Source organism: Pelophylax lessonae, assembly GCF_965119305.1.
Source record: "Pelophylax lessonae genome assembly, chromosome: 1".
In the NCBI taxonomy this organism is placed as follows: Eukaryota; Metazoa; Chordata; class Amphibia; order Anura; family Ranidae; genus Pelophylax; species Pelophylax lessonae.
In genome coordinates, this window is record NC_138768.1 from 550,674,304 (window position 1) to 550,691,063 (window position 16,760).

At 40.8% G+C, this 16,760-nt stretch overlaps 1 protein-coding gene across 1 annotated transcript in view; it reads left to right on the plus strand.

Moving 5' to 3' along the window:
* Positions 1–16,760, plus strand: part of ELP1 (elongator acetyltransferase complex subunit 1) — a 153,617-nt gene that overhangs the window by 12,514 nt on the left and 124,343 nt on the right. The window contains exons 4-10 of the mRNA XM_082243694.1: positions 1,045–1,126; positions 6,365–6,445; positions 6,543–6,628; positions 8,262–8,361; positions 10,002–10,092; positions 12,332–12,455; positions 16,234–16,324. Of these exons, the coding sequence (XP_082099820.1) occupies positions 1,045–1,126; positions 6,365–6,445; positions 6,543–6,628; positions 8,262–8,361; positions 10,002–10,092; positions 12,332–12,455; positions 16,234–16,324 (655 nt within the window). The remainder of the gene's footprint in view (positions 1–1,044; positions 1,127–6,364; positions 6,446–6,542; positions 6,629–8,261; positions 8,362–10,001; positions 10,093–12,331; positions 12,456–16,233; positions 16,325–16,760) is intronic.

Here is a 16,760-nt window from a genome sequence, read left to right on the forward strand (position 1 = left end):
AACCGGCACTTAGACTCCATTCACACCCGAGCGTATCGTTTTCAGGCATTTTTTCAGGCGTTTTTTGCAGGTGTTTGGAGGCAGGCATTAACATCTAACAAAAACGCTTGTAATCTGCCAAAAAAGAAGCTCATGTAATTTTTTGATCTTCAGGCGACAAAATGCTCATATGTGAACAGGGGCCATTGAAATGAATGGGATTTTGCTTGTTGGCCGTTTTGAAACTTCAGAAATGAGCCTTTTACGAGCTGAAAAATGCTTAGGTGTGAACAGGGCCTTATCATTTTATGTAAAGCGCTGTACCAAATTTATCATATGGTCTATTGGAGGTTGTATAGTCATCTTTGTGTGCGCTAGCTGCTACATTATTATCTTATTGCCATCTTGTTTGATAACCTAATGTTCAGGGGTTGTAAATCTTTAAGGCCCTGTTCACACCTGAGAGTATTTCATCTACTAATACGCTCATATCCGAAGTCTCAAAACGCCCAACAAGCAAAATTCTGTTCATTTCAATGGCCCCTGTTCACATATGAGCATTTTGTCTCCAGAAGAAAAATGCCTGAAGCTCAAAAAAGTAAATGAGCTTCTTTATTGGCAGATTACAACCGTTTTTGTTCGATGTCAATGCCTTCCTCCAAACACCTGCAAAAAATGCCTGAAAAAACCCTGAAAAAAGCCCAAAAAAACGCCTGTAAAAAGCCCAAAAAAACACCTGAAAACAATACATTCAGGTGTGAATTGAGCCGAAAATAAAAAAAAGTTCTTCAGAATCGTGATTTTAATTCTAAACAAAAAAAAATTGTGATTCTAATTTTATCCAGAATCGTGCATCTCTACATTCACTACTAAAACCCTCAAAAATAGGCTTTTTAATTTTTTACCTCTAACCTTGTCATCAATCTGCCAACAACACATTTGCATCTTTTAAACACAACAATTGTTACTGGCAACTGTGTGACATATCTGTAACAGATAATGTGCTCATATTCAGATGGATGTTTATTTCTCCAAATCTTTCTTTTTTTTTTTTTCTCTTTGCAGATGGAGTGTGTGGGGAGTGTGGACAGTGGCATTGTTGCTATGAGTTGGAGCCCTGATCAGGAGCTTGTTCTCCTTGTGACAGGTATAGCGATATGCTGTTATTTGTTTTACAGTATACAGCTAGAAATAAGATTAGTTTAGAAGTGTTAGGGCTCTTTTACACGGGCGTTCCGTATGTCCGTTTTTCATCCCATTTTTTTGCGGATGAAAAACGGACATAATGCATGTCAATGGCATTGCGGATGTCAGCGGATGACCATCCGCTGACATCAGATTTTCGTCCTTTCAGTTCTGTTCCGTTTTTTAGAACGGAACAGAACCCTATTTTTCCTCCGTTCAAAAAACAGAACGGATGCAAAAACGGATGTCAACGGTGTCATCCGCTGACATCCGAAATCCCATAGACAAACTATGTCCGTATATCATCCGCAAACGGATGGGATGATATGCGGACATACGGACCGGATGACACAAATGTCATCCGTGTCCGTGAAAAAAAAAAAGTGCCGCAGCAGAATAAAAAATCGGAGCGGCCGTGTGAAAGAGCCCTAAACCTTCTGTCTTTTGGCTAGCGAAATATTAGGAATGCTCTAACAAACAGATTTGTTTATATCAAGAATATTTCTCAAAGTGATGTGTGCTTAATCCAAATGTGTGTGATGTTTAAGAAATGGCTGACAGGTGGAAAATAAATAATACCTGACAGGTGAAGGGTAAAATACACAAAAAAATATCTACTCAATATGGTGACAATGAGCAAAATAATTCATGTAAGAATAAATAAATAATATTGTTCAAATAACAGTAAAAGTGATCTCAATCCAAACAAAGGAAATATCGACCGCCGGACTGAATCTTTAAAAGTGCAACTGTGCTAAACATAAGGTGCATGTGTGTCTATACATAAAGCTTCAATCAGTCCAATCCGGTCATTAACCCCCTCCCATCCGCGCTACAGCCTATATACGGCTGCAGCGCGGACTTGAATTTTCGGGAGGCCGTTTTTAAACGGCCTCCAGTGACACGCCCCCCCGCACGCTCCCGCGAGCGCGCATCGGGGAGAATCTGTGTCGGCCGTGTCCCTTGGACACGGCCGATCACAGATCGTGGTGAATGGCCAATCACAGCAGCCATTCACCACGTGATCAAGCCGTCCAATGAGAGATGATCTCATATGTAAACATATGAGCTCATCTCTCATCGCCGGCGCTCCTTCCTCACACAGACACTGCAGTGTGAGGAAGGAGGGGGAGCCGACAGCCACTGGGGACACACAGGAATGTAATCAGGGCACTGATCACCAGTGCCCTGATTACTAAAGGTAAAAAACACACACACATAGCCCCCCCATCAGTGCCCACAGTGCCCGCCATCAGTGCCCCCATCAATGCCCACAATCAGTGCCCATAGTGCTGCCAGTTAGTGCCCATCAGTGCCTGCTCATCTAGGCACTGATGAGCACTGACTGGCAGCACTATGGGCACTGAGTGTGGGCACTGATGGTGCTGCCCATCAGTGCTCATCAGTGCCGCCCATCAGTGCTCATCAGTGCCACCCGTCAGTGTCCATCAGTGCCATCCGCCAGTGCCCATCAGTGCCGCCTATCAGTGCCCATCAGTGCCCAGCAGTGCCACCTCTCAGTGCCCAGCAGTGCCACCTCTCAGTGCCGCCTATCAGTGCCGCCTATCAATGCCGCCTATCAGTGCTCATCAGTGCGGCATATTAGTACCTCCTCATCAGTGCCCATAAGTGCCACCTCATCAGTGCCCATAAGTGCCACCTCATCAGTGCCCATAAGTGCCACCTCATCAGTGCCCATAAGTGCCACCTCATCAGTGCCCATCAGTGCAGCCTATCAGTGCCCATCAGTGCAGCCTCATCAGCGCACATCAGTGAGGGAGAAAAATTTATTTTCAAAATTTACTCGCAGAAAATAAGAAAAACTTTTTTTTTTTTTTTTCAAAATTTTCTGTCTTTTTTTCTTTTTTTTTGTAAAAAAAATAAAAAACCCAGAGGTGATTAAATATCACCAAAAGAAAGCTCTGTTTGTGTGAAAAAAATGATAAAAATTTCATATGGGTATAGTGTAAAATGACCGCACAATTGTCATTCAAAGTGTGCGAGCGCTGAAAGCTGAAAATTGGCCTGGATGGGAAGGGTGTTTAAGTGCACAGTAGGCAAGTGGTTAAAGTGCAAGGTGCCTTGAAATAAAGTGATCAATACGAGTGCAAACAATGAGTGAAGTCCAAAACACAGCAAAGTGGATGTGACCCGGTGAGCTCGCAATCCAAACCCAGGTGCAGTGGCCGCTCACCTCCACAACACTCAAAAAGAGCGTTTAAGTATTGTTATCCCAGCTTCTGGAGGGAAATTAACGTGTGTCCGGAAAATATCAGAAGCTGGGATAACAATACTTAAACGCTCTTGTTGAGTGTTGTGGAGGTGAGCGGCCACTGCACCTGGGTTTGGATTGCGAGCTCACCGGGTCACATCCACTTTGCTGTGTTTTGGACTTCACTCATTGTTTGCACTCGTATTGATCACTTTATTTCAAGGCACCTTGCACTTTAATGACCGGATTGGACTGATTGAAGCTTTATGTATAGACACACATGCACCTTATGTTTAGCACAGTTGCACTTTTAAAGATTCAGTCCGGCGGTCGATATTTCCTTTGTTTGGATTGAGATCACTTTTACTGTTATTTGAACAATATTATTTATTTATTCTTACATGAATTATTTTGCTCATTGTCACCATATTGAGTAGATATTTTTTTGTGTATTTTACCCTTCACCTGTCAGGTATTATTTATTTTCCACCTGTCAGCCATTTCTTAAACATCACACACATTTGGATTAAGCACACATCACTTTGAGAAATATTCTTTTATTGTTATTTATTATCACGTTTACTGGGATTTTACACATCTTCACATCCACTTTTAGAAGTTCAATTGCATAATTATATGGTTTTTTGGATTCATGTGATATTTAAGGTTTTTTAGTTAGTACTGAAGACACATAGAGTGGTCCACCTCATTTAGAGTTAAGCGCTGATTTTTTTGCTTTTACTATTATTGTGATAAGTGGGGACACTATCAAATTAGCTGCTTGCTCGGAGGAGTTCCACGTTTGATTTCGGTTTCTGTTTGCAGCTTCCTTGGTGTCGTTTACCTCTGTTTAGCGCATAAGTCTAATACACCATATTGTTTATATCAAGGCTGTTTCAAATATTTGGCCAAATCCATACATAATAGATGATTGGATATTATATTGAAAATTGTGAAGGTATCCTAACCTTGAGTTTGGCATCACATAAGTCAACAGATTGTGGTAGAATTAGATGTTACAGAAGAACATGCATATCGGTATATAAAATCCAGTGAACTATTGGATAGATATTCTACGTGGTTGGTACATTTTCAAAATATATTTAAAATTGTTTGTTGAGGGAATTGTGTCTTGTAGATGACCCGATTGTCATACAGTACAGTCAGAACTGGAGTATTAGATGATCAGGAATCTGTGGTAAAGTTACAGACATTTGTATGTTTAGCACAGCTTTAACTAACAGTAGATATTAAAATCTTTTTTTTTTTAATTAAAATAAGAAACATGTTATATTTACCTCCTGTGTGGTTGGATTTGCACAGAGTAGCCCGGATCCTCCTCTTCTCGAGTCTCTGACCATCGCTCCTGGCCCCTCCCTCCCGTCGAGTGCCCCCACAGCAGGCAGGCTGCTTTAGAGGCACCTAAGCCTGGACAGAGCTCCCTCTGTCCATTCAGATATGGAGCCGCAGTTCAGCCCTGCCCCCTCTTTCTCCTGATTGGCTAACTGACTTTGACAGCAGCGGGAGCCAATGGTGCCGCTGCTGTGTCTCAGCCAATCCCGGATGACCAAGGCACTCGTGCACACCCCTGCTACACACAGAAGGTTTTTTTAGACAAAAGCACTGCGCCACTTTAAAGAGGTTGTAAACCTCAGAAAAAAAAATTTAAAAAAGAAAAACCTGAAAGGCAAAGGTATAATGAGCTAGTATACATAACATACTAGCTCATTATGAATTATTTACCTAATAACGAAGGCCCGCAGTGCCGCCCGCACCCTGCTGAGACGGCCGACATGTTCCGCCCTCCTTCTTCCTGGTTCGCGTCCTCCGGCCATTTGATTGGCCAGAGGTGCGATGACATCTCTCGCGCTCGGGAGCCGCTGTTCACGGCACAGGGCTCTAAAGGAATAGCACAGGTGACTGATGTGGTGGTGATCAGGGACACTAACTGGTGACAGAATGTAAAAAAAAAAAAAAAAAAAAATGTAAACTTTCTTTTTTTTTAATTTTTAACTACTTTTTCTTTTTACATGCTTTCATTGGAGTAGTTCAGTGTCACCATAGTAACATTGTACTACTCTGGGGTAGGGGGATCAGGTTTTTTTTTTTTTTTTTTTTTTGTTTCTTTGTTTGGTGTTACAATGAAGGGTTAACCATTCATGATAGCTATGATCACTAGTGATATGTGATTGGCTACAGATACTCACATGGTACAGGGTGCTGTGATTGGTTTAGGTATGTGATAGCTGTGGGCCAATAACAGCATAGAAAACAGCTGTTATGAATGAATTGCATCATGATCACAATGAACACGATCACTGTGCCCTGAGTACCCGTGTGCCTGGTGGCAGAGGGAACAGTGTGCTCCTAAACCCGGAACAGGCACGTGTACGTTATGGTGCCTGCGTGTGACCCCCCCCCCCACTGCAGTTTATGTTCTGTGGCAGGTCGGTAAGTGGTTAAAGGAGATTTGTCATGAAAGAATAAGGAATAATGGAAGCTGCGATTGCTGCATTTTCCTTCTGAAAATGCAAGTTTCCTGGCTGTCAAACCTTTTCCTCGTCAGGTTGAAAAAGTGCTAAAACCAGTGGGTCAGCAAAACTGCCAGTCAACTGTTATTTTCAGAAGGAGCTTAGCAAGGACAGCCTTCATAGTTTTGTTAAATTCACTTTAAATGATCTTTTTTCCTCTTAAATATCTTTTAAAATCTTTTTTTTTTTTTTTCAAATTTGCACTATACTATTTAGAATAAATGGAAGGCTAATAAAGTAGACCTATTTTTTAAGCTTATAAAAAAAAAAAAAAAAAAAATTAGTATTGTTGAATTATTATACCAGGACTTAGTTCAAGTAAATGACCTTGTGGGGTGCAAGAATGTAAATAATGTAAAGGGAGAAAAACAGAAGTGGCTCTGTTTCATTATTTGGATGTAAATAAATCCCCAGTGAAGTGTTGTATTAATCAATGTAATTACTTTTGTTTCTTAAGGCCAACAAACCCTCATCTTGATGACAAAAGACTTTGAACCAATTTCTGAAATCCCAATTCATCAAGAGGATTTTGGCGAAGGTAACATGTTTATTAGATAATGGTATGGCCCTCATCAAAAAAATGAAGACTTCTGTAGTGACAAAAAATGAAAACTATTTTTATTTTGTTTCAACAGGAAAATTTATCACGGTTGGTTGGGGCAAGAAAGAAACCCAGTTTCATGGCTCTGAGGGGAAACAAGCAGCACAGCGGAAAGTAATGGTAGAGTATTACAATGACTGGTAAACTGTTAAGAGGTTTCATGATCTGTACATGTCAAAAAGCTTGCAGAAGGATTAAATGCCCATTGTTGGTGACAAAGCTAAAGAGAAAAAGTGACTGCACTTTAAGCTTTAGGGCTCATTCGCACAGGCAGAAAAACGACTGTGTTTAGATGTGTATTTTCTGCATGAAAGAAAGGTTCTTGCTGACAGAACTAAAAGACCCTACGTAAAAAAACACCCACATGTCTGTAAAATCTGCATATTTACGTGCATGAAATCTGACACTGTGCCCTACTTTTTTGCATGCAGCCGAATGCCAAAATTTAGCCAAATGCAGAGCATATTTTTGTATGTAGACACGGCTGTATGTATGGGCGCTTTGATTACTGCAATTAGTTTTGTACACATCTATCTGCAGTAAGCAGCGTTTTTTTTTTTTTCTGCTTATGAATGACTTCTTACTTTGGCATTCATATACTGCTTGATACAGTAGACACACGGGTTAATTCACTAAAAGTGGAGAGTGCAAAATCTGGTACAGCTGTGAATGGTAGCCAATTAGCTTCTCACTTCAGCTTGGTCAATTAAAGTGATACAAAAAAATAAATTTGTTATACTTGCCTGATCTGTGCAGTGGTTTTGCACTGGGCCAGGTGGGGAGGGGGAGGGTGGTTCAGCACATTGTGCATAGCACACCCCTAAACCCTGCACTCTGTACACAGTGCACGTAACGCACTCCTGAGCTCTGCACGTAACTCACTCCTGAGCTCTGCACGTAACTCACTCCTGAGCTCTGCACGTAACGCACTCCTGAGCTCTGCACCTAACGCACTCCTGAGCTCTGCACCTAACGCACTCCTGAGCTCTGCACCTAACGCACTCCTGAGCTCTGCACCTAACGCACTCCTGAGCTCTGCACCTAACGCACTCCTGAGCTCTGCACCTAACGCACTCCTGAGCTCTGCACTCTGTGCATAAATCACTGCTAAATTCTGCACTCTATGTAGCTTTGTGCACTGGTGCGCAGTCATGTTGAAACAGGAAGGGGCCATCCAAAAAACTGTTCCCACAAAGTTGGAAGCATGAAATTGTCCAAAATGTCTTGGTATGCTGATGCCTTAAGAGTTCCTTCACTGGAACTAAGGGGCCAAGTCCAACCTCTGGAAAACAACCCCACACCATAATCCCCCATCCACCAAGTGATTTGGACCAGTGCACAAAGCAAGATCCATAAAGACGTGGATGAGCGAGTTTGGGGTGGAGGAACTTGACTGGCCTGCACAGAGTTCAACCTCAACCGGATAGAACACCTTTGGAATGAATTAGAGCGGAGACTGCGAGCCACATCAGTGCCTGACCTCACAAATGCCCTTCTGGAAGAATGGTCAAACATTCCCATAGACACACTCCTAAACCTTGTGGACAGCCTTCCCAGAAGAGTTGAATCTGTTATAGCTGCAAAGGGTGGGCCAACTCAATATTGAACCCTACAGACTAAGATTGAGATTCCATTAAAGTTCATGTCAAGGCAGGTGTCCCAATACTTTTGACAATTTAATGTATGTAGTTTAGATGGACTTTAAGTGACTAGTTAACATGCAGTATATTAATGTTTATTTCTCAAATTACAGAGTGTTCAGCCTGCTTTACCCTGGGATGACCGTAAACCTCGCGTAACTTGGAGAGGCGATGGGCAGCTCTTTGCTGTTAGCACCATTTGTCCACAGATAGGTAATCATAAGTACAAATTCTTTCTAAAAAGGAAAAATATACTTATTTTTGTTACATTTTAGAATGGGAGTTTTTTTCATAAAGTTTAGGGTTGAAATAAGCCATGAATCAATAGGATAAACTAAATAAACCCATTTATTTTTGTGAAGGCATCCTTTTTATTGTCAGTGTGTGTTTTGCAAATAGTTTGTGCTTGATTTTTGCTCCGTTTTTTTTTTTTTTTTTTTCAAGATATATTTTTGCTCGTGTGGTACAATTTTCAGTTCAGGCTTAAAATAAAAGACCATAGACCAAAAACAGCAGCAATCTCCCAACACGTTCATAAAAGCCTCATAGTGCTTGTTTAACATACCTTGCATAGGTATTCACAGCCCTTTTCACCCTTGGATATTTCCACAGCGTTGTGGTTAGGATTTTTATGTTACTGACCTTTAGGGTGGGTTTAGACGTGTTCAGATCCTAGCCTAACCCACCTGAGCAATCCCGCCAGGAAGCCGTCACTGCCAATCCTAGGCAGCGAGGCATTTCCGGGCCTGCAACTACACATACACATGCTGCTCATGACTAGCGGTGTGCAGTGATGGTTTCCTGGTGGGATTGCTCAGGTTGGTTGGGACTACGTTCCAAACACACCCGAGCTCATCCCTACTAACCTGCATAAAATGGCGCACAATGCCAAAATAGAAAACAAAGCTAAAATGTTTTGTAAATTGTGACCAGATAGAATAAAAAATAAATGTGTTAATAATCAGTTAAATGATGTTCATCTATGTCTAATATAAAACATCACATAATCTCAGAATAAATACACCTGAATTTGGTAGGCCCCAGAATTTGTATCCGAACATGTATCTAATAAAATGATCACTGTCATCCAGGAAACCATCAAAACAATTTTAGGATAAAGTGCTGAAGAAGCACAAGTCAGAGCTGTGCTTTTAAAAAATACTTTTACATTTTTCATTTTTTTTTTTTTATTATGTTTATTGTAAACATCCCTTTTAATAGAAATAAGGTCCTCTTTATGCAGAAATCTGAGGTCAAAAGGACCCCAAATCTCTTCTTTACCTTTTTAAAAGCAAAAGATCAAAAAAAATTTTTTTTTTTATCTTTCGCTTTCATTTTTTTTTCCCAACCTTGACCATAAGTCACGTCACTCCGGTCCTCCAAGGCCATATATTCGATCAAAGAGTGTTAACTCTTTGATCCTCAACGGGAGCAGACAGCCACACTTTTGGATTGTTTCACGGGCGAAAAGGCTGTAACAGTAAGCCCGAGAAGCAGCGGCGGGAGGAGGAGGGACGTCCCCTCCTACCGCTTCAGAAACCAACCCAGCTGCTCATGAGCCGCTCGGACCGGTTTCATGAGAAAGCTAGCCGTAAATCATTACCAGGATTATGGCTGATATCTTCAGCCATAATCCCGGTAAACCACTTGCATACTGCAACGTATATATACGTATTGTGGTCGGCAAGTGGTTAAATAATAAAACAAAAAAAAATAATAACTTTTAAAAGTCCGATGCCATTACTCACACATGCTTTTTGGTGTGTGTGTGTGTGTGTGTATCAAAACGTATTTTTGTACAATTACTGCATTGTTACAAAGACAGGACTGTTTATCTTTGCATGGTTTCATAGGCTCCCGCAAGATCAGGGTGTGGAACCGAGAACTCTCCCTGCAGTCTACAAGTGAAACAGTAGAAGGCTTGGAACAGTCGCTGTGCTGGAAGTAAGCTTATTTCTCCTCCACTAGCTTTTATCCCCAATATAATCCTGTTTTGTAAATTTATGCCAAAAGAATCACGTTTTTATAGATCAAGTAGATGGAAACAATCCTCTCATTCTATTAATTACTTGCTTATTAGTACAAAATCCATGCTCCCACCAGGCTTCTGTAGCTGGCACTGCAATATTGTGCAAATTTAATCTTTGGGAACCCTATTTTTTTTATCATGTTTTTATGGGTAAAATTTTGCTTTAAGCAATATTTAAGCCCAAGTTGGCTGGCAAGGGGTAAACATAAGATTTTGGCATTGGATAGAAGACTGGTCAGCCTGACAAGTTGCGGTCCATGCAGTGCTACGGGAACCGTTCTAATAGGAGCCACTCAAGTCGCTCCGACTTAGAAAGTAGTTCCTGTACTACTTCGGGGTGACATCGACATTCATTATATGAAGTCCGTGCAAGTCCCGCCGAAGTCACGGTGCACGCGACTTCACAGGTCGCCTCCGAAGTCGTGCCGCGGTAGTGTGAACCGGCACTAAAGGCTAAGGTCATCTTTGGAACATGTTACATGTTCTATCTGTATTTGGGGGCGGAACATGTAACATTTCCTAAGAGCTAATTAAACTATATACTATACAGTGGGGAAAATAATTATTTGATCTCCTGCAGATTTTGTAAGTTTGCCCACTTGCAAAGAAATGAAGGGTCTATAATTTATCGTAGGTGTATTTTAAATGATAGAGACAGAAATTAAACAGAAATCCAGAAAAAAACACAATACAAATATTATAAATTGAGTTGTGGTTCAGTTAGTAAAATAAGTATTTGATCCCCAAGCAAAACATGACTTGGTGGAGAAACCCTTGTTGGCAAGCACAGAAGTAAGACGTTTCTTGTAGTTAGTGACCAGGTTTGCACACATCTCAGGAGGGATTTTTGTCCACTCTTCTTTACAGATCTTCTCTAAATCCTTAAAGTGGATGTAAACCCTCACATATATCCAGTGAAATGAACAGCCTCAGATGATAAACCGAGATATAACAAATCTCCCTACATAAGTTTTACATGGATATCTGCTGTCTCCAGCTTTCTATATTGTTTAAAATGTGCACATCCTGTTAGAGATTTTCTCTTCCTGTTCAGCACTGGGAGTGTTGTGTTGGCATACACTGTGTGACAGCTGATTGGAGGAAAGGCACACACCCCCACTTCACATAGGCAGAGGAAGGAAGGAATGTGCTGTGACAATGAAGAGAGATGACACTGCTCAGGCTAGTCAAAGTCCACGATTCAACGTGGGTGCTGAACCTCGGCTCGCCACCAGGAGAAGCATTAAAGAAAAAAATGGTCGCACACCACCACGGAATCCAATGAAGAAAGGTTCCTTTATTTACATAAGTGGTACAAGGTACAGCAGTGTAAGACAGTGCTGTGACAAGACCTGCTTTCTGCTAATCTATTTATAGCAACCTCCCACAACACAAAATTCAGCCTGGTTTTATCTCAGTTGACACAGAACTTGTCAAAATATCATGCTGATAACAGAAGAACCAGCAGGAGAAAGCCATAGGACTTAGGGCTTTGGAGAGAGATAAGAAACACTGTAGATAGATGTGCTTAGGTTAAATTTCATGAATCGGGTTGACACCCACTTTAATGTTTCTTGGCTGTCGCTTGGCAACTCTAAGTTTAAACCGTTTAATGACAACAGTCTAAAAGGGGAGTTCCCCTTACTGAAAACACACACCAAACTGCATGGTTCCACAGCAAAATGTGGTATGGTTTGGCAATATAAAAAAATTAAAATAAATAAAAGGTACGCAGGCTAGGGCGAGAGTCTGCACAATTGCACCCATAGCAAGTGGCTTTCTATGGGGGCACTCCCCAGAGAGCAGGAGCCAGGAGTGCCTGCAGGGGACCTAAGAAAAAGAGGTTTGTGCACGCTCTGTGCAATTCCATTGCCCAAAGTGGGTAAGTATAAACCTGTTTGTTGAAAAAAAAAGCATTTACAGTTATTTTAAAATAAGAGGAATCCAACACTCTTGAGTGTGTCAGTTTCTTCTCTTTCCACTTTCCCCTTGCTTCTCCTCCCCATCATTGCCCTACACTTCTGACAGTGGGTACGTAAACAGAGAGGGCTGAGGTTGTATTTGGAAGAGTGGGTTGTTTATGGAATTCATTTGAAGTTACTGTAATATTTTGCCTGTCTTTATACACTTTGGTGTTTTTGTATTTAACTACAGACCTTCTGGAAGTCTGATTGCTTCAACACAGAGCAAACCCAACAAACATGATGTGATATTCTTTGAGAAAAATGGGCTTGTGCATGGAGAGTTTACCTTACCTTTTGCAAAAGGTGAAGTTCAGGTATGTTGCAGCCGAGCAACGAGTTGAGCTAGCTATAAAGTAACACAAAAATATACAGGAATATTGAAAAAGACAAACTAGAAAAAATAGACATGAACTCAAGGCACTTTTTTGCAAAACCCAGAAAATTCTTAAACGCTGAACATGTAGTGAATAGGCGCTGTAGAATACATTACAAAGTTAAAATATATTTAATGACAAGTTATATTGGATACTGTGGACAGTGAGGAGGGGTTAGTACCCATTTCCAGTTTTTACAGTTGTTATCCATACAGAGATTTACTCTCTCTGTCCTCGTGATCAATGTCAGCAGGGATAAATAATACGTTTTGAGTTGTTGCTAGAGCAGAAATATAGAATACATCTTTTATTGGGGACACTTTTTGACAATGACAACTGGATTTCTGTTGTGTTACACAGGACAGGAAATGAAGGAAAATCTCCCCAGTGGGACATGGATGTTAAAAAAAAAAAAAAAAAACATTTGGCAGATTTTAACCATTCCCTTCTCTATCCAAAGTGGATTTTTTTTTCTTTCAGTATCTTTAATCACTTCCCACAAACCGACGTACCTGTAGGTCGGTTCGAAGAAGTGGTTGTACCAGGGTGATGCTTTTTAGAGCCGGCGGTCGACTTTCTGATGATAACAACTGATGCGGCCGTTATCCCAGCGGAGACTGGAGAAACCAGCCGGCTCATCTGCCAGCTGCTTAGAGTCCCGAACGAAGGGATTCGGCTTCGATCAGGTCTCCGATCAAGTAACCCGGAAGTGATGTAACTTCCGGTTTACTCGGCTGCCAATGGCGCTCATTTAAAAAAAAGTGACCGTATTCAAAAATGCTGATTTTGCCTTTTTTTAATGCTTAAGTGCAGGTACATAAAGAGTACCTGTCGTTGTGACTATTACTGTCACAAGGGGTTTTTACATTCCTTGTGACAGCAATAAAAGTGATCAGATTTTTATTTTTTTTAAAAAAGGAACAGTGATAAAATCAAATAAAATAGGAAAAAAAAATGTTTAAAGCGCCCCTGTCCCTGTGAGCTTGCGCACCAAAGAAAACGCATACGTAAGTCGCGCCCGCAAATGTAAACGGTATTCAAATCACACGTAGGGTATCGCTACAATCGTCAGGGCTAGAGCAAAAATTCTAGCAAAAGACCTCCTCTGTAACTCAAAACTGGTAACCGTTTAGCACCATTCCTCGAGTGTGCGCATCTTTTAACCGTAAGATGTTAGGTATCTATCTGCTTGGCGTGAAATAATCTTTTACAATATACAAAAACATTGGCTAACTGTACTGTTTTTTTTTTTTTTACTTGAGTGAAGTGTATTTTTTCCCCAAAAATTGCGTTTGAAAGATCGCTGCGCAAATACGGTGTGACAAAAAATATTGCAACAACCGCCATTTTATTCTCCAGAGTCTATGCTAAAAAAAAAATATATATAAAAGGTTTGGGGGTTCTAAGTAATTTTCAAGCAAAAAATACTGATTTTTAAATTGTAAACAACGTGTGTCAGAAATAGGCTTGGTCCTTAAGTGGTTAACACACCGCTTAAAGTGGAATTCAGGCATGCCCAAAAATACACAATCTGGTGTTTACTCGCCTCTTCTCCCTGCTCTTTTTTCATTGTTAAACAGCTTCTAAGTACCTTTGATTTATCATTTCTGAATTTTCTGCTTGCTTGGTGGAGGTGGTTCAGCATCACAAATCCTTTAATTTTTTTTTTTTTTTGTGTGTTACATCAGGAACTGCTAAATTTGCACTCACTATGAGAGCTTCCCTTTAACAGCAGCCTAACTCCAAAAATAAAAATTAAATAGTGGATGTAGCACCCTCCTATTCAGGTGCTAGGTAAAGAGTATAGTTTTGGCTCTGTCTGCCTATCAGAGGAGCAGCAGGTAAATCTATATTGTTCTCTGCTTAACAGGGAGCAGGATCTGTGACTCAGGTCTGCTCAGTGTGCCCAGTGTGTGATTCATGTGGTCTTAGGGAGTGTCCCCAGCTGATCCAATGGGTAGGCACATAGGATGCTGTAGGAAACCTAACCAATGACACACAGGCTTTTGGCCCCAGGGATTGGCACAGACAGTTGGTCTCGGTGCATTATGGGGCAGGATATAAAAAGCCACAGGCATATGAGGTACAGGTCTTTGATGGGAAGCAGAGTCCCAGAAGGAAGGTGGCAGCTGCTTCCTCTTCTGCAGCAGTTGGTAAGGGTCACAGGCAGTCGGCCTGGTGCACCTACATTGTGGAGCTGAACCCAGAGGTCCAGGAGAACTGACTGAGGAGTTGGGGCACTGCGAGACTCTGGAAAAACAGTATGGTGAGTACAGAGGATCTTGCCCAGGGGTCTGTCCAGGAAGGGGACCAGTCCGGGTAGTGCAGTCAGTAGACGGTGTCGGCTAGTACAGAGAAAGGGGGTACCCTGAAGAGAAACACAAAAAGGAACACTTACCTCATTTTTATTCAAGTGACAGGATGAAGTAGCGACCTTGCCGCATTCTCCAGCTAGAAGTCCTCTGAATTGTGAATAGTTCAACAGTTGGAGTATCCCACTCATCCCTTCTCCCATCCCAATATAAATAAAACAACAAAAACAACAATCCCTAGACTGATCACTGACTGAGCTAAGAACTTATAGCTAAGAAGTATTCAGATTTTCTGCAAGCAGTTGCTACAGGTAACCCAAGGGAATCCAAAAGGGTCATTCTTCAGCAGTCCTCTAGGGGGCAGTGCTACATGTATATAGCATAATTTGCCTTCCAGTCACAGTTTTCCGTATAGTCTGAGTTAATTTCTGGCACTGGGCACTTTTCCCTGCGGGCTATCTCTTCAGGGACCAGTCCCCTCACCGCCTCTCTGTAGATCTGCTGCCTCCAAAGCTGATGTCAGCAAGACGTGAGTGGTAATAATAATGCCATGTAGCCTGTCTGTCCTGTTTCAGCTTTATCTCCCGAACTCCCCTCCTTTTCCCCTCTGCCAGGGGGTTTAGGGTTTTTTTTTTCCCCCTTTCCCTTTTTGGACGACTACATTGGGCATAGCTGTTCTTACCACTCTCCTAGCAATATTAAATTTTCACTCTCCAATTTTTTTGTTACTCCTTGCTTTTAGGAGAGCAAAAGTTGATGCCTTTCTCATAGTTGTTCTTGCCCCCCTCCCCCTCACGTCTACAGAGCTTGCCCACATTTCATTATCTCCTAACGATTAAGCTGCCTATGTTCTAATGGTACATTTGTTACATTGAGAAAATACACTTACTTTAATATCCCCCCCTTTTTTTTTTTTTTCTTTTCCTATCCTATTCTATATTTATGTCGAATTCTAACATCCATGAAACTTACGCTTATTATTATACAATGTTTTCTCATTGTTTTACCTTTATTCTGCATCACAATTTTAAAACCTTACGGTTCGTAGGCTTTTACCTATTTGTACTAACCTATCTTTCAATAAAATGATTTTCTGAAAGAAAAATAAAATGCTAGCTCGACATGATTGGCATACAAGATTAAAATCCAACAAAAAAAAAATACCAATAAAAATGGTTATCCAAAAATGTCCCTCACTAAGTGCTTTAAATCACTTTCTTCTGTTGTTTAAATTTTTTAAAGTAGATGTTCACTTTATGTTAAAGCTTCTATGAACTATTAGTTTATTTGAAGTGATCTGATTACTTATTTAGATTAAACTAAATTTTTGAAAATGCTATGTTCTTTGTTATGTTATGCACACAGCAGTGCTATGCAGCCCTTTACACTAAATTTGTCTTTAACAGGTGATAGAACTTCTGTGGAATTCAGACTCAACGGTGTTAGCAGTCTGGCTTCAAGACATTAAAAAGGATGGCACAAAACCTCATGCTTATGGTACCTTTCTATGCAGTGATAAAAACTTCTTTTTAAGATGAGAGGAGAATAATAGAGAAATAGTGGGATGGCTTACCTCTATATATCAGCCAATATAATTTTTTTTTCTAAAAGCAGCTATGCCTCCACAACCAGGAAGCTTTAGATAGTTGTCAATACTAACATACTGTCCTTAGTACATTGCCTATATTTATGTAAAAATACATGCAGGCAACTTACTGAGGACAATACTTTTGTATTAATGACAAAACAAAAGGTTTTGATAAATGGCCAACTGTGGTAGAGAGCGATCCTATATTATTATTATTATTATTATTATTATTATTATGGGGAATGCTGCAGTGAGAGGGGAGAAGTTTTTTTTTTTTCTGACTTTGTCCAAAAGGTTTGCTTTCAGTAGAAATCTGATCCTCCAAAGTGTTAACAAGGTGAATTT